At 32.6% G+C, this 19647-nt stretch overlaps 1 protein-coding gene across 1 annotated transcript in view; it reads right to left on the bottom strand.

Moving 5' to 3' along the window:
* Window positions 1-19647, bottom strand: part of LOC129795444 (uncharacterized) — a 112967-nt gene that overhangs the window by 80736 nt on the left and 12584 nt on the right. The window contains exons 2-3 of the mRNA XM_055836722.1: window positions 6955-7897; window positions 4107-4744 (exon numbers count right to left, since the gene is read on the bottom strand). Of these exons, the coding sequence (XP_055692697.1) occupies window positions 4107-4744; window positions 6955-7872 (1556 nt within the window). The 5' untranslated portion in view covers window positions 7873-7897. The remainder of the gene's footprint in view (window positions 1-4106; window positions 4745-6954; window positions 7898-19647) is intronic.

Genomic DNA, 19647 nt, shown 5'->3' with positions numbered 1-19647 from the left:
AAAAAAGTCACTTCAATCTTTAGTTTTCTTTTACCATTCCAAAAAATATATTTACGCAAAAATTAACCAAAAAAATTAACTTTAAGAGATTTTTTAGTTTAAAAAAAAAACAATCAAAACCATTTATTCAGTTTTCCTTTGAATTTTCAATTTTTAACAAGTGCCAGTAAGTTTATTTACAATCTACTCAATATTAGTAAAAAAAAATGGTAAATATTCATTTATTATTGTAAATGCAACATTAATTTACTAACTCTTTGTATCATAAAAACTGTTGATGAAGTTCATAAAAAAAAACACTGTAAGTCAAATTTTAAAAAAATCTTGTTTTATACTAAGAAATATAAACAGTTGGTAAAGTTGGTAATTTATAGTAAATATCTTCATTAAAATTTTACCACTTATTTTTATTGCTAGAGAATTTATCACCACATTAAAAAGACATGTTACGTAAAAATATGATCATTTACTAAATTTTACCAACAATTATACCAAAAGGAAACTTTACCGATTACGAAAAATTTTATTTTAAGTGGAATAAACTGCAAAAAGATGTATTGGAACTTGTATTCTTACACTTTAAATTTCCTAAAACTTCTAATTTCTTATTTCCAATTAATTCCAATAGCTGTGAAAACGTCAAAACATCCTCTCAGTGCGTTGAAAATTCATGGATTTTATTTAAATTTAAGTAAAATATTTCTCCTTGAGAGGACGTTAATGGAATTCGGTGGGTATTTTGAAACAATCAAATATAAAGAGAGAGAATTGATCATCTCACCTGAACAAATGCCAACAGCAGTGTTTGCAATTAAACGAAATTGTTTTCAATGAAAACAAATACAATGTGGAAAAAACAACGTGACATCACACCGCGTATCTGCAGTAGAAGAGAGCTCTTTATCAATTCAAATTGCGCGGGCTGAAGGAGGAAGTGCCGGCGCAAAAAGGTTTCGTGGTGCGAAGAGTAACTTTAATCTAAATTGCACGCCGTGTACAATCTCTTTTCACCCAATGCCATAAAGCCATTTAGATTGAGAGGGGATTTATCGGCGATGATCGTACGAAAAAGTTTTTTTTACGTATGTGCGTGCAATAATATTTTTATTAATCGCCCAAAAAGAGGCACGGATTTCGTGAAACATCTGTCCCAAGAAGAATTTTTGCAAAAGGCCCCTTAATTTCTCGATTCTCTTGTTGGGCGCATTGTCTACAAAATGAATTGAAATGTTGACACCGAAATAAAGTATTTTTGTCGTTTTGGTGCACAAAAAAATTATTGGTAGAAAAAAATTCATTTTTTGGACTGGCAGATGGTAAATGTTGGTAAATTACATTTTCTACTTTCCCTTTAAAATAAAGCCCTCTAGCGGCAAAAATTTAACCCCTAAATGTTGGTAAAATAATGAATTTTAACCATGTATTGTTTAAACTTCAAATTTTAAATTCAAGCTTTAAATTTGTGTCAAAAATCCGACTTTCTTAACTTCATTTACATATTTACAAAAAGCCCTCTAGCGGCAAAAAAATATCATTTGGTAAAAATTACTCAAAACTACCTTTCATTCAAACTTCTGTATAGAAAGAAAAATCAAATTCGAAACAAACAAACAAAAAACAAATATCTCCCAGACATTCACAAAACCCCCTGAAAAATAGCAATCTCCACCCAAAAAAAAAAGATAATCTGGCAGTGCAATTTAGCTCAACGGAGCAACATTGGTAATAGGTGTCTCTAGTTTTTTTTTAATGTCGGAAATGGGGCCAACGAGATCACAATGAAGAGCCTCCACAGTCAAAGAAATTGCTTTTTGAGGAAGGCAATATCCATTTTTCATGTTACACAAATTAATAGCTGTAGCACCTCTAAGTACATCAGACACGGTTTGGCAGGCATTTCTTGCTTCAATTTTTGCTGTTTATTTATCTTTTGACCATTGACATTTAACGATGATCGCGTTGACGCCCATATATGCACGACTTTTTCCACCAAACAATATTTAATACGAGATAGAGAATCCCCCGCGAGCTTTTCAAAGAGCTCGCACAGAGAATTTATTTTGTGTGCCATTTTATTGCGCTTCAATACTCGCAAAACCAACCTCTTTTAAACTTTGCAGCATATTTTTTTCAATTAAATTATTGTAAAGAATTTTTTTACTTTTGTGTGGAAAATCGTTTAACGTGGTAAAAGATTTTTTTTTATTGATTTACCAACGCTTTCATGTCTTTTTATTTATTGGATTTTCTTTTTGCTTTTTTTGTATCCCCTCTTAGTTCCTTCCTTTCCACCATCAACAGTCTTAATTGTTCTTTTATCAAAAGGAATTTTTAATAAAAAGAGTTCTTACTTATTCATGTTTTCATTAAAAACAAATAAATATACGTAAATTAGGTAAATTACCACGTTTTCAAAGTTTTTTTTCAGTGTATTTTCACTTTTTGCTTTTAAAGAAAATAGTTTTTTTTCATCAGATTTATAAAAATAATTATTTTTATTAACAATTAAAAAGCTCTAATAATAAATTTTTATTGAAAATTGCTATGTTTTCAAAGATTTTTTTCAGTGTATTGTAGAATACAATAGTTTGGTAAAAAAGGCTTTAATTTTTTTTAAATTAATATAGAATGAAAAAACAATTCTTTTTCAAAATTTCTTGAAGAGTTCTAATAATAAATTTATATTGAAAACTATTTTTTCAAATTACTATCTTTGAAAGAATAGTAATTTTCAATATAAATTTATTTTTAGAGCTTTTGATGGAATTTTAAAAAAGAATTGGTTTTTCGTTAATTTTTAATTTAAAAAAATTGAATCCTTTTTACCAATCTTTAGGCTCTTTAGGCTCTATTCAGCGACCAAGAATCCCTTGAAATCTTGAAAACATTTACTGAAATTTCAATATTTCAAATGAATTTCAATGGTTTCTTGGTTGCTGGTAGTTTTTTTCTCAAATATTTTCCTCTTTTTACTTTATAAGAATGAATTTAAATCTTTAAAGATTTCTTCCGTTTTATTTGCTTTAAAAAAAAATGCAAATTGATTTAATAACCAACTTATTACAATTAATTTTTGCAGTGTTTTTTAAACATTTTTTTACGAAGGAATTTAAATAATAAAGAATTTCTTCCAAATTAATTTACCCAACGTATTCAAATTTAATTTTAGTGTACTTTTCCTTTCATTCTTAAAATAAATGCTGTAAACATGTAAAAAATATATTAGGATTTTCTCTTTTTACTGTTTTACCAACATTTTCAAATCTCATTTTTGTTCAGTGTTTTAACCTCCTTTTTTCTTTTAAAGGAAATTAAATTTTTATCTGATTTTTAAAGAAAATAATTTTTTTATTGCCAGTTTAAAAGCTCTCTCTGTACCCCCAAAACCCCCAAAACAACGCAAAAGCACAAAGTTCGCAATTTAATCCCATGAGCTCCATGAGCTTTATGCGATAGCAGAGACACAAAATTGGAGACATTTAGCTGAGACACAATAAGGCATTTATTCTGTGTTACGAGATGGCATGAGAAAAATACTTTCCTCTCACTCTGGCATTTTTGTGTAGGTGAGTTTTTTTTTGAGTGTGTGCGTGAATTTTGAAATGCAACGGTCGGAAAAATTTTAAAGTAATTATTTTTCCGGGAAAAACTCATTTTTGCAACTTGGGCCTACGCGGGAAATGCTTAGGGGGGCCTCGGGGAGCTTCAGTAAAAATTTGAGTGCAAAATTCGCCGGATTAAAAAAACCATTTTGTACGACTTTTTCTGGCGCGGATTTTGAGTGTTTTGAACTGAGGACGCCAATCGACGCGGCGTCGCTTCTGGTCACAAAAAACGCACTTTCGCTGGGAAATTCGGCGGAAAACTCGAGAAAATTGCGAGAAACTGAAAGTGTGAGGGAGACGAATAGCGGTAAAATGCATCCATCTCATTTTCCCTTGAGCAAATAGTAGGAAAAATGGCGCCAATTTCAAAAAGTAGTCAAAAAAGCATAAATTTTATATGGGGACGCTACGAAGGGGGGCTCTGGGGGGGAAATGAATGTACCAAATTTCATTGCGATCGGACCAACGGTGTAGATTTGTAAGATAATATAATAAACTCACCCAGATTGTGGCTCAAGAGACGAAAGCTCCTCCTCAACTTCCCCAATTGTGGGCAACATCAGGGGGCTGCTCCAGTGGAAGTTGAAGTACGCCTCTGAGGGCCCAGGGCCGGCTAGAAGCTCCGGCGGCCCGAGCTTTTCGCCCTCCTCCCCGTCGGATGAGTCACGTTTCTCCATGAGAATTGGCTCGTACACCTTCTCCACATCCTCATCACTCGAACTCTCCCCATACCCATCGTCATCCTCCGTGGCTGTGACCTTTATGCACTGCTTCACGGGATGCGACTCCCGTGCCCCATCGTGCGTACCCTGGAGCCAACTTTCGATCGTCGTGTACTCCATTTGGGGGCTCTCAGGGGGTGTTTTGGGTGCTGCCTCCCTGGGGCGTACAGTTGGCACAATAGTCCTCACTTTCGGTTCCACCATCAGCCGTGGCAGAGGCTTCGGCGGAAGGGGCTCCACAGCAACATTTTCGTACTTTTGTGCCTCAGAGCGCCTCTGTGTGGCCACGAAAGTAACATTTTCGTAGTCACTCTCCGGCTGGGCAATTGGTCCGTCCACCTTAACCCTCGTTGGTTCACCCTGAGGAGGGCTTTCATTCACAATTCGCACCTTTTGTTCGTCCTGAACAATTATCACCTAGAAGGAAAATTAAAAGAGAAAAATGGAAAATTTGTTTTGAATTTTATTAGTTATTTTCAAATTGAATTATTTATTTTGCTTCAATGCGAGCTTAATCATTCATTAATTTTGCAAATAAAGAACAAGAAAAGTTCTCTAAGAAGTAAAACATTATTTTGTCCTTAATTGCAACAAATAAAAGTTATTTTAGAACCATTTCTTAGTCTCGAAATAGTCATGAATCTAATTTAATGTGTCTGGGAAGGACAATAGAAAAACATTTTTATATCGCTCTTTAGGGGGTATAAAAGCTCCTGACCTGAATGATCTTCATTTAATTCAGTTACAACAATTCAGTAGATCATGAAGAGAGCTTTCTTGATCATTATTTTACCAATTCTTGCCTATAGTGCTGATTATAAGTTGATTGAATGTAAGTTTCTTTATTTAAAATATTTTTTATTGTTTTTAGTTAAAAGGAGATTATTCATTTTGAGGGTTCATATCGGAAATTTTATAAATCTTGAAATTTCAGTACAAAATTCAAAGATTTCAAAGGTTTCTTGGTCGCTGAATTAGGCCCATTGTGCTAAAAATAAAAACAATGCATAAAGCATATGCATCAGTGCTTCAAACAGTGATTTTTATTAATCACTTATCAATCTTTTCAAAGTTATGTATAAAAACTACGCCTTTTGCTAATTTTTTCACAATAAATGCATAAAAAAAGCGTCAAAATTGACTTCTAAAACATTTTTTTGAAATCATTTTTACAGAGTCTTACGGCCCCCCCCTTACGGCTATCATACTTAAGCTCCAAGTGCTAAAGCATCATAATCTCTACATGAGTACGAGAGAGACAATAACGCTGTTTTTTCTCGTTTTTTTTTTCACATGAATCTTAAGCAACAAGTCCTTAGAGCTTAAGTATGATAGCTCCCTAAAAGAATAGTCAAAAGTGTTCCATTCAAATTAATTTTGGATTCTCTGATCTAAAACAAAAATGTAGTTTATATCGTTCTTTTTATGCATAAACTGATAAGGATTTATGGTATCGATTTTTGAGCAATTTGAATAAATTTAACCTCAAAAATATTCAAAATAAGAAAGGGTCGGAAAAGTGTTAATTTCAATGGTCAAAAGCATATGCTTCAATGCTTTAATTGACTTTATTTTAATTTTAAATTCTAAATCAGCATCAATAAAAAATTTTAGCTTATATTTTACGCACCAAAATGCATAAGAAGTTACAATGGGGGCGTGGTTTACGTAGTTCAGACAAAATCTTTCTTTTTCATTTCGTCTAATTTATAACCTTAAAAATCAATATTTATGGGAGCTACAAAATGACTAAAGTTCTTTAGATGTCCCACGACTTTTCAAAGAATCAATCTGTGATTAGATTGAAAATTAAAATGTAAAAATAATTTTTTTATCACTTCGTCAAAATTAATTACAAGGGGGTGTATTTTGCAATGTTTCGTTTAAAAAAATAAAAAATTCAGATTTATTTTTGTAAAATTGATTCCAGTAAAAAATGCTTTTCTCGAGTATTTTTAGCTTCTTTAACATTTTTCTTTTCTTATTGGGGTATTTCAATGATTTTTTAAGAGTCTCAAGAATAGCTTCCGTTCAATAAAACCGTTAATTCTTTTTCCTTAGGTCCTGGAATCCCCCTTCCTCTGGACCTTACTACTGATGAATGCCCAAATGGATCACCGTGTAAAATTCGTCCTGATCAAACAGCAACAATGCGTTTTACCCTACAAATTGGTAAGAAAATGATCTTTAGGTATACATACTTAAATCCCGATAAAGACACTTTTCTTGATTTTTTGTTGTTGTTCAAGATAAACCCGTAACGGCTCTTCCTTACACAACATTTTACATCAAAAGCAACGGCGAAATCAATTTCTTCAGCAAGAATAATAATATTTGTTCAAAGTTTGAAAAAGGTTGCCCCCCATTAGAGCCAGGAAAATATGAGATCTTGAGTGAATATGCTCTCAAGGATATGCCAACAGATGAGGAGGTCCTTATTGGGGCAATTGTGCGTGATCAGGACTACAATCCATTACTCTGCTATACCCACAAAGCCACATATTATCCGGAAGGGAATTAATTTTAAAATTTTGCCTTTTTTCTTTTCCTCATTAAAAAGAATTGTTTAAATAGATTTATATTTTTGAATTTAAAAATTGGCGGTTGCTGGAAAAATGTCCACTAACCTGCTCATCCTGAAAATTAACTGGTGGCTGCAACCTCAGCAAACACTCCTCGAGCTTTCCCGTATTTTCCACGTTGAATTCCTTCTCGAGGAGCTGAAATGGCTTCAGCACCTTTGCCAATTCGACGGATTTGCTGGAATTCACAGAGATCTGATCCACATCCTTGTACTTGTCAATCACGGTGGAGATGGTGCTGCCCGTGTCATCGGACTCTGATCCGCGGAAATTGCTGTCATTCTCCTCGGAGAAGAGATTGAGGTAGAATTCGGCATCCGGTGGTGGTGTGAAACCATTTTCCGCCCTCAGGGAGTGCCTCTGTTGTTCCCTTGTTGACTGTGTCGCGGGCGGTTGTTCTGTGGGCTCCACACGACGTTTACTTAGCTTCCTGGGAGGTACTGGGGGTGGTTTTGGGGGTCGTGTGTTTGTCCTTCCCTCACTATGGGTGTCCACAACATCAGCTGGACGCCCCTCACCGTTACGGACAACAAGCTTAATGGCCACATTGCTCTCCTTGAGGCATCTCACGCACTCAATGCGTGTCATTCGGGTCACGGAAACCCCATCAATTTCGAGAATTTCATCCCCTTCCCGCAGGAAGCCCCAGGAAGCTGTGGCACGCGATGCTGGGCTATCAGGGGCGCAGGATTGAATGAAGAGTCGCTGAATCTTCTCATTGCTCTTCGTGCCACCCTGGAATTTCAGCCCAAACCCCAATCGTTCACCCGGTAGCCGGTACACCACAACATGCTCAACCACCTGACCAGCACCCGGCGCAGAATCTCCAATTGCCAGAACTGTTATAAATTGCGAATCTGGAGACTTTGACTCAGCCAAAACCCCCATTTGGTCACCACAACTCACGGTGCAATCACCCGGTGTGGCTCCATTGTCCACCGATACCACTGTTACATATTCCATGGCTCCAATGCGCAATCACAAAGCTCTATGCAAGAAAAGAAAAAAAAAAGAAAATTCATGTAGTCACTCTTGATATCCGCGAGAGTGAAATTAAATTGCATAAAGTTGCACATTGTGGGTGCCACACGCGCGCAGCATAAAGAGGTGAGGAAAAGGTGGAAAAATATTTGTCTCACAGAGCCACCGGAAAATCATTCGGGCACGGAGAAAAGGGAGGAAGTGCAGTGGAAAATTTATTAGCACGTGCTTTTTCTGCATTGCTGCAAAAAAAAAACTCAAAAGAGGCACGAAGAAAATAAAAGTAAAAATGCAGTAGGAAAAAAAATTCAACGCCACTCTTTGAGCATTCATTTACAGTACATGGTGGAAATTTTAGGAGCAGAAAAAGCTTTTTTATTTTAATAATTTTGTTTTGCCTTGTTTGAAAGTGATTCATTTTTTTTCTAGTTGGATTTGGAATGTTCGAAATTTTCCTAAAAGTTTCACTGAGAGTTTCCCTTATTAATGAATTTTTCAGAGAAATAATTCAAAATTTCAATGGCCCTAAATAGGGAAAGGGGAATGATGTGCAAAATTAAGTAACAAGATTAAGAAGAAAATATTGCATTAAAAAATTGAAAGAACTTTTGAAAGCCTCTAACTATGATTAGAAACATTTAATGTTTAAAAAACTTTACAAGAACTTTAATAAAAACTTGATTTAGGTATTGAATAATGTGCAATTTTTCTCCCTTATTCACTCATTTACTACATTTAGTAAACTCAGAATCCTTTCTGTTTCTACAAATTTCGAATATTTCAGAGATAAATCGAAGAGTTTTAAGAATTTTTTCGACTTAAAATTCAATTTTTTTAAACAATTTTGAAATTAGACTAGGTGAATAATGTGAATAATGGGCCTAATTCAACGACCAAGAAACCCTTGAAATCTTCAAATTTTGTACTGAAATTTCAAGCGAATTTCAAGGGTTTCTTGGTCGCTGAATTAGGCCCAATGTGCACAAATTGTTTAAAAAAAAATTGAATTTTAAGTCGAAAAAATTCTTAAAACTCTTCATTTATCTCTGAAATATTCGAAATTTGTAGAAACAGAAAGGATTCTGAGTTTACTAAATGTAGTAAATGAGTGAATAAGGGAGAAAAATTGCACATTATTCAAACGTGCACATTTTTATTGAAAATTTCAACTTTCTGAGCTTATCCGGGCTAAAATTTTAGTTACATAAAAAAATTAACGCAGATATTTTTTATTCTAAATATTTCGCTCCTAAAATCGATTTTGTTTTCAACAAAATAAAAGTTTCCTAAAATGTTGGAAAGTTTCACTGAATTAAAAAAAGTCAGAAATGTAAATTAAATCACTGAAATATTTATAATATTAGGTAACTTATTCATTAAAAAATTAAATTTAATTAGATTTAAAATTTCATAATATTTTATTGAAATTTAAAGTATAAGAATATCTTTAACACTTGGAGGATCCAGGTTTCTAACCTCAAAAGTTTGACTTTTATTTTCTCTCAAAAGAAAATAATTTTCCAAGTTTTCTTTCGACTTTTGAAACTTTCCAATACACAGATGTCTAATTTACCACGAAATGTTAAATAGACTTTAATTCTGTGACGATTGAAAAAAGTCTAATTGGCAACTTTGGCTAGCAAAATCCCCCAAAGGGTTAAGTCCATGAAATAATAAAGTTTAAGTACTGAAATTTAAAGTTCAAGTGTGTTGAAATGAAATAATATTCAAACAGTATACCTACATTTAAAAACAAGTTTAAATTTAGATTTTAAAACTAAAATATAAAATTTCTTCATAAAAATTATGAATTCAATTACAGAAATTTTAAATTTAGTGACACGTTTAAAATTCTATCTTTCATATCTTATATTAGGACCATTTAGTCACTGGAATTTAGAAATTTTTCATTGAAATCTAAAGTACATTTATTTAAATTTAAAATTCATTTATTTCAGTCATTAAAATATTCTAATATTCTGTCACTAACGCTCAAAATTTGAGAAATTTATGTAAAGTTTAAAACCTATAAGATTCACTTAATGAAATTTCAAATTTATTTGCTAAAATGGCTAAAATTTAAAGCCATCAAAATTAAAAAAAAATTAAAATTTATACTTTGAAATTGATTTTGATTTTATTTCTGCTATTTTTTGAGCATCTACTGTATTTATATACTTATTGCATGTACTGTTCGTACATACATACTTATGAATCAACTTCTGTCCTCCATTCACCTCCAGTGTTGATTTTTTACTCTCTCCTTCAACTTCTTTTACCTCCCGCGTAATTGTTTTATTAATTAATCCAATGTTTAGATAACCTCTCTCTCTCTCTCCTCTCAACTGACTCACAATGCACACAAATCAATGTTCGGCACATGGGAAGTACATTGCAGTGCTAATTAGACATGAAAGTGATGATGACACAGTGTCAGAGTCAATTATCATCCTCCACACCTTTCTTTTCAATGTGAAAATTTCTAATTTTCTAATTTGCACGAGGAACTGTTAAAGATCGTTGGAAGGAATTCTTTCAGCAAGAGATTTTTCTTTAACTTGAATTCCTTGTGCGTGAATAAAAAATCTCGGCAATTCGCGGGAATTAGGAAATCATGAAAAATACATTATATTGGCAATGTAGGAAATATTTGCGATATCTTCTTTGATTTCCAATTGGCAGTGAAGCATAACGGAATGGCTGGAAAATTCATTGTGGAGTCAATTGAATGGATAATAATTTGTGGTTTCGACTTTGACACTAAATTCTATTTATTTCTTAGTCTCAATTATAAAGAAAATTTTTTATTCATATAGCAGAAGGACTTTATTCATTTTAGAGCACTTAAGGCATTTTTTTATGAAAATATTCTATATGATTAGAAAAGATTGAATAAATGATAAAAAAAATGATTTATTCTTCACTGGGATCTACCTCAAAAGACTAGCCATACACTACTTATTCCATGAAGCATACGCTTCATAAGCTAATCTTATGAATAAGCATAAGCTTCAGAAGATAACCTCTTTAATTTTTCTTTCCAAAAGATGCAAGATTAAAGTATTTTCGTCAATGTTTCTCGTTCAAAATTGCGAAGTAAAACCTTCAATGGGAGCTCGAAGCATGGATTAAGATAAATCTCAAAAAGTAAAGCATTTCTAGGTTAATCTTTATCAATAGTGGATAATTAAAAAACAATACAATATTTATGGAGTGTTGGCATGTAAATGAAATTTAGCTAAACTGGAATTACGTCAGTTATAATAGTTTCCACGGGATAAGACGACATGAAGCGTATGCTTCATAGGTTTAAAAATTTATTTATTTTTCTATGTTCATTTTATTTTATAGTTTTGTAGGCTTATTTTTCCCATTTCCCCAGACATTCAAGAATATCTCTCAAAAACATCATGACAGCATTAAAATGAATAAAGTCCTTGAGTTGTCGCACTACTCAAACAGATCAAAATCAACCAGAGATTGTTGTAAAAAAAAATTAAACAAAAAATTGCACATTTCTTCCATTAAAATGTGCCACATTCACAATTTAGAGTGGATGAATGCTCTTTTTTATCACCCCGACGGTGACTCTGTAATTATTTCCTTGAGTGTGAGCATTTTAAAAGAAATCACTGATTAAAAAAACGCTAATTGGAGAAAATTTTACCTTGGCATTTTGTCTTTCTCGCGCACATTCTCGCGTATGCGTCACAAGATATCATGTAGGTACATATTGCCAAGAGAGGCATAAAAGGTGACTTTTTAAAGTAAGAAAAGTCACAAGATCCTGTTTATAATTGACATGGATGAAGTGTTTGGTGTACAGAGCGATCACTATGGGTGATGGTTCAAGCCTCTATTTTAGGATTTAAATACGATTTTTAGTATCTATGAATTTCTGCTGTATTGACTGTAACATATTTACTATAAGAAAACAGCGTTGGTTGCATTTAATGGTTTGATCTTGAAAGAGTTTCGCACAATGAAATGTGTAAAAGTGAATGCAGTTTCGCGCAGAGAGGTCTTTTTCGTTGCAATTTTAAAGTGAGATTTGAAAGGCATGATATCAGCAATCCCATGCTATTTTTGCCACAACACAACTAAATACCTTTTAATCCTCAGGTGTGGTTGCTTTTAATTTGTACATAAACAAATCACGACATATGCTTCCCACCACCTTACTTTATCACATCACTCGTACACGCAGCAAGTGAGAGTGAAAGATGTGTGTGATGCATTAAAATACCTGCAGAGTGTTAATTTCTTCAATAACGAATTTTTTGCCCTACTCAAATTTAATCAACTGACGCAAACACTTTCTTTGGGTCAACACAGATGAAATGTTTGCAATTTGTTATTTGCAGGTATTTTACCCAATGACCTCTGGCTTTCTTAGGTCATTTCGACTAGAACTTTTTTTCTTAAAATGTTTCATCACGCTTATGCTTCATGTGTGGATTAATCTACGGATCACATGAAAATAACTGCTAATAATATGTACATATGTTTTATGTAGATAGACTACTTTAACATGGAATTGACGTATTGCTCCATATACAAACATACATATGCTTCATACGTTTATCTTTCTATCTCATGGAAATTGGGTTGGTCCTATTGTGCGTAGTCGACTGTAATTGTAAACTTGTATTAGTTTTTATGTAGATAGAATACTTTTACATGGAATTGATGTATTGCTCTATACATAAATATGCTCTATTGCTCTACACATAAATATGCTTCATACGCTTCCTATCTCAAAAAAAAAGTATTGTATGATTTAATAATTAAATATTCTTCCATGAAATAAGCCAAATGCTTTGACATACATATGCTTCATGAGCGTATATTGTGAAAGTATTGCAAGTAATATGTAATTTTTATTGAGTTATCATACTCTTACATGGAATTGACGAAATGCTGCATAGTGCTGCTTTACAAACTTATCTTCTGGACATAAGGTAGTTATTAGTCTAATATTCAACGGAAATTTATTCATGACAAATGTATCTGAATATCTAATACACAACTCATATGCTTCAAAAGCATATTTTTAGCGCGTCATACGCATTATAGGTAAGCGATGCAGGGCATTTAACAATAATTCTTTTTGTAATTCATAATCTATTGCACAAACAATTCCAATACACATATGCTTCAGAAGCTTATTCCTCTTGCTATTTATGCATCATTGCAGCATGTCGTTATTATACAAAAAAACTAATTATCCTTACAAATCTAAATATAATTCCAAAAAACTCATTTCATCCCAAATGACCCACTAAAATATACAAGAAGTACCACCATTGGTAATTTTTTCTGCACTGATCTCGATTGGTTAATTTTTCAGGTGAAACTTTTTCGAAAGGTTAACAATGCAAGTGAAAATGATTAATTTTTTGTAGGTAGTGCGTACTGCTATTCCTCTTTTTTCCAATCTCATTTTCACGTGTGGGTTTTCTGCACTGAAGATGGGTGCTTATGAAATTTGTGTAATCTCCCGCGTCACCACTAAATGGCAAAAAAGAGCCACAAAGAAAATATTTTTCACCTGGCATGCGATTGCACAGCATGGTGGGGAGAAAAAAAAGCCGGAATCGGAAATAATCTCTTCGATGGAGGAAAAAAATTCACTGAATATTCAATTAGCTATATACGTAGGAAAGATGATGGTTATGTCCACAAGATATATCTATTTTCGTGTTTATTTTATTTATTGAGATATTCATGGAAAAAAATATTTCTACTTTGCACTCCAAACTGATAATTCTTTCGTGTGTGCACAGCGTGCATTTTATTGCTCAATCCTATGGAGGCAAACTAACTCCACGAGTAAGTCTTTCCTCAAAATTTGCCCATCCCCAATTTTCAGCCAACTTCACATTACATTGACAAAGAAAAAATCACAGCCCGTAAGTTTTACTTATCGTAAAATGGGGTGTATAGGATCACTGGGGTGAATAGAATCAGCAATCTCGGAAAATCTTTGATCGCAAATTTTGACCAAAATATGTTTTTAAATTTTGAAATCATACCACCGAAAGAAACATTAGACTAAGAGTAAGTAAAATTGCTGTATTTTACTCTAAATAGGTTGATCCATAAAACTTTACTTGTCTGAAAAATACATAAGTTCTAAAAGTATAATTCTACTGCCATTCAACGCTCTTTTTATTCAAGAAAAGAGATTAGTTGCGCTTTTTTGATTTCATGTCAATTAATTTAAAAATTTGGGGTGAATAGGATCACTAATTTGCATATTTCGAGGGGCTTCTAAAATGATTTTTTGACTAGTGTTAAAAAATGAGATAAGATATAAGATGTAAGCAAGATGTACAAGCAAGGATGTCCTTTTGTGATTTAAAAATGTTCAGTTGCCAATAAAACTTAGTTCTGCATTATTTCTGGCTAAATAAATAATTAACTTGTCAAAATTAGTCATTTTCAAAAACAAGCTATGGGACAATAACGTTTTATTGGTCCTTAAGCGATTATAAGGGTCATTAATTTGTTCTGAGCCTGGCTAAGCTAGTTAAAATTACATTGAAATTATCTAAAAATGATTTTTCTTACAATAATTAGTGATATTCCACGTAAAAATCGCAAATAAAATAGGCGATCCGATTCACCCCAAGGTTGGGGTGAATAGAATCAGGACTATTTTTTTTAATTAACGAAAAGGAGCACCATGCGGTGAAAAAGTGAAATAGTATCCTTAAAGTAGAAGGGAAGACCCATAATTTTGCTTTTATTTCATAGGTCTAGCTCAAATTGTTTTTTAGTTACTCAAACTAGAAAACTGATTCTATTCACCCCATTTTACGGTAATTTATAATATGCATTGCAAAGGAAAATGTTTTGAAATTAAATAAGCTCAAATGGAATCGTTGTAATTACAGTGCAAGTTCACATCAACGATCAATCGGATGTACTACTCTCGCGTTTTTAATACGCGAGAGTATTCATTGGCCAGTCAACCGAAGCCCCCAATCACGTGTGAGCAAACTCCATTTTAAGCTATAAAAGGGGTACCCCGAAAAAAATTTAAAATACAAATCCCATTATCTGACCCTTCAACAGGTAGAAAATGGGGAAAAATTAATTTTTCTGTGGGGACGCTATAAAGGGCGGTTGGGGCGGAATCCCATATAGCGCTTGCAACTCGTATTAACCCCCTCTATCCATCTCTTACGAAGATGTGGACTTGCACTAAATTAAAAAATGTTTCCCTACTAATTATAAACACTTGTCATTTTCAGGCTTCATAAAATTATAAGAAAATAATCTTTTGCATGAGATTTCTTTCTCTATATCTTACACGAGAAAGCTCATTAAGAATTTAATAGAGAAAAAAAATTATTTCCTTTGGCTAACCAGGAGCTTTCATGCACCAGAAAATATGTGTCGTCAGTCGTTTAAGGAAACTCTTTGCATAAAGACATAAACTAATAGTTGTTCAGTGAAAAATTTATTGTGCAGAGAAGAATTAATTTGTGCTGAAGATGTCCATTGAATTGACGCGCGAAGAGTTTGGAAAAACCGCGGCAAAGCTCAAAACTTACCGCAAATTTTCATTTGTGATTTTCTCTGATGAATTATTTGAAAAGTACCAAAAATTACTTGTGCCCATTTCTATATTTATGGAAGTAATTATACTACTAATTTGGGCTACAAAAATGTACTCTAACGATGAAAAGACACTTAATGTTGCCTTTACAATGCTCAGTATCATTGGATTCTCGCAGGTACTAGTGAAAATTTTATCAATCTTTCTCAATATTAAAAAGATTGATAGAATCTTTATATTGTTCCATGAATTACACCAAGTGCACGAAAATAATACAATTTCCAACATTTTTAATAAGAATCTCGGAAAAATTCATAAAATTGTGAATTTCATTCTAAGGTATGTATATAAGTGACAAATTTCGAATAAAACATTGAAGAAGTAAAAAGTCTATAAAAAGTGCTTTTAGCTGTGTTTCTTTCAGACACAGCTTTTGTGTACCGCGCAAAATCGAAAGTCATCAGATCGGGCTCAAACTTGGGATGAGCACGAATTAGGGTCCCCACATTCAAAAAAACGTATGCGCCAAAAAAATTTTTTTCCGGCCGTCCGTCCGTCCGTAGTATAATGCTAAATTGCGAGAGAACGGTAATAGATAGAGACTTGCGGTAAACGGCAAAGTTTAAATATCGACTGGAAGACATCCGATTATGATGTCAAATCCACCCCCCCCCTCCCTTCCGTCCGCCATTTTGAATAACCTCAAAATTTTGTTTTCGCTATATTTCAGTCCCTGTAATAGCTTTAAAAAATCTGAAATTTTTATATGTTGTAGGGGACATCATTATCTTTCCAACGATACCTCATTTTCGAAAATCGGTTAAGCCGTTTAGTCAATATGGCCGCCACAATTTTTCATCGAAAATCGACCGAAACTCGAAAACGGCTTGACCGATTTTGATCAACCCGGGCTCAAATGAAAGCTCTCAACAAACTCTACAACTCTATAGAACATCCGAAGTTTCAAAAGTGACCGCTAGGGGGCCAAAAATCAAAAACAAAATTTTCGATGAGTTTTCGATGAATATCTCGAAAACGCCATTATCGATTCGCTTCATTTTTTGATATATTATAGCCTACTATAACATCTATTTATAAAAAAAAATTTAAAAATCATGTCGCCATTTTGAAAATATTGAGTTCCAACTTTGACATGTCATATTTCGGGTTCTAAAAGTCCAATTTTGATCAACTCAAGCACAAATGAAAGGTTTCGTGAAACCCTACAAATGTCTAGAGCATTGCAACTTCGAGAAATGACCGCGAGAGGCGATAAAGTCAAAATCAAAATTTTCAAAAATTTCGAACTCGAATAATTCGAAAATGCCGTTATTGATTTACTTCATATTTTAATATGTTATAGTTGAGGTTAAGACCTTTCCAACGATAGCTCAAACTCGAAAATCTATGGAGCCGTTCCCGAGATATGGCCATCCAAACATTTCTTAGGGTATGACTTTTCAACTTTTCCCGACTTTGCGCGTATTTAAATTAATTCGCGTTCTAGTTTGCTCTCACAAAATTGGTACACTGAAAGAAACACAGCTCTCGTAAGCTTGGTCAGCTTACCAGTACATTTTCTTCTTTTAATTTACAGATTCTTTTGTATGTCCAACCTTTTAATGCTGTTAATTGTCAGCATCTTAAGCATCGTAAATGAAGAACCTCCCTTCAAAGTCCCATTTGTTGATGAAAATTACACAATTATTCATCGTTTGGCAGGACCTCTCTCATTCTCTTACAACTACTACAATATATTCATAGCTGATTGCACAATCGTCTTCATTGGAACCTACTTAATTGGAGCTTTAAACATTTTGAGTGACTTAATGAGAATGCTCAATGAAAGCTCAGATATTTCAACGGCTGAAAATCATCTTCGACTCATCGTTACACTTCACATTCATATTCTTTCAAAACTGAACGATTTTTGTGATGTTTTTAACTTTCTTTTCTTCTTTCAATTACTAAATAGTGTAGTGATTCTCTTATTTAATTTATACGTCATGTTAGAATTTTCAAATCATTCTATCTACTGGGTAATCTATTTAAGTACATTTGGACAATTTGCTCTCTTCTGTGTATTTGAACAGATTGTTTTCTATCGTTGCAAAAGCCTCTTCACGAATTTGTGTCAATCAAAATGGTATGAAATGAAAATTAAAGATCAAAAGACACTCCAGTTGATCACAAAGAGATCACAGAATGAATCTGAATCAAAAGCTGGTGAAATGAACGAGATAAATTTCATTTTTTTTATTTACGTACTCAAAATATTCTTTTCTTGGTATGTCATTTTCTACAAAATTTTTAATTAATTTAGAAGAGGTAGATTAATTTAGGTAGAGAATCGCAAAATATCAATAAGTATTCCAGCTTACACAACATTTATGACAAAGCTAACTAAAAGATACAACGTTTTGATGATTTAGGATAAATCCTTCCGAATTGCGTCAGCCTACCGTTGACCTACCGTCCCTTGGCTGACGCAATTCGAAAGGATTTATCCTAAATCATCAAAACATTAAAATTTCCGTCAGTATCAACCCGAGTAAAAGATACAACAATAGCTGCATAGCATGTTGATTTCCTTTTAAATATTAGTATAGTGTTAACTCAACTATTTCACGAAAGAACTACAAAAATGACATTTTTGAACGATAAAGATAAATCTTGAACGTTAGAAGAAAATCAAATAATATAATAAATGTCAAATGAATGTAAAAGTTAAAAAAAAAAAAGAAATGAAATCATTGTACTGCCAATAAACGTCTAATAATCGTCAAACATCTTAAAATAAACGTCAAACTTTAAAATAAATGTCAAACGGTCGAAAATAATTGTCAAATGATAAAATAAGCATGATACTATTACATAATATTGTAAGTGCGTAAGCGTAAGCGTTCAAATAGGAAGTATGTATACAAAAAAAAATTAAACGTCCATATATACATACGTATATGTAAACGTAAAGCTTTGGAAAATATATGTCAAATGAATGAAAAAGTTTAAAAAAGAAATGAATATCATTGTACTACCAATAAATGTCAAACATTATAAAATAAACGTAAAACATTAAAATGAATGTTAATGTCAAACGCTGGAAAATAATTGTCAAATGTTAAAATAAACATGATATTATGTACATAATATTATAAGTGGATTAACCGTTTGAATAGAATGTAAAAAAAAACATTCTACGTCCATTCGTATAAACGTAAAGCGTTAGAAACTAAATGTCAAATAAATGTAACAGTTTAAAAAAAAGGAATTAATAACATTATACTGCCACAAATTAAAATCCTCTATAGAGAAAATTTCTGACTACCATGTAATATTAAAATATAACTTTTTTTTAAAATCATCTTTAATTAGCGATGGTCTAAAACAATTTTCGATGCTAATTTGTATTGTTTTACGATTATATAAGATAAATTAAAATGCATAAAGTACTTCTAAACTTAATTTGTAGTTAGATATAATATCAAATCATTGTTCATTTTACGATTACCTATTTTTTGTACCTTATTTTTATTTTAAATAAAAACTACCATAAAGCAGTTGCTCTTTCAAAATTAATTTTAGCCTTTTCAAGGGGTGTTTATCTGAATGAAAATCTTCGCATCTTAGGATTATTCGCCAAAAATATCGAAAGATTCGCCAGATAAACACCCCTCGTAAATTTTAGCCGGAAGACGATGAAGTATAAGTTTAATCCTTTCGTGTTTCAATTCGATCTTTTTATCGCTTTTCTTTTGTATGGATGCTTTCAAAGGACATTCAAACAAAATGATATTTCTTATTTGAAAAAGCAATTAAATTAATTAAAAATTCAGAAAAAAAATGTTTCACCTTTGAAAGGGTTAAAACACAAATGAAATTAAAGTGATATTCCAGTTGAAAACATTTTAAATTGAATGGGTAAGTATGTATAAGTACACAGAAGCTGTGCTATTCTTTTCTTCGAAAGAATCACAGCTATAAGTTATATATATGTATATATAGTTGTTATAAAACTAAGAAATTATTGTAAATATATGGATTTGTATTTTTAAAAAAAGAAGGAAAAAAAAATGGCATATACGATCTGTGATACGGGTTTTCTGCCGTTTTCCCGTTGAGATCGGTAGTGGTAAGTCGGCGGCAGCCGCAATGATAGTGCGAAGATGGAATAAATAAATAAATCTAAA

The sequence above is a fragment of the Lutzomyia longipalpis genome, chromosome 4 (assembly GCF_024334085.1).
Source record: "Lutzomyia longipalpis isolate SR_M1_2022 chromosome 4, ASM2433408v1".
Classification (NCBI taxonomy): Eukaryota; Metazoa; Arthropoda; class Insecta; order Diptera; family Psychodidae; genus Lutzomyia; species Lutzomyia longipalpis.
This window is presented reverse-complemented; position numbering and strand designations above follow the sequence as displayed.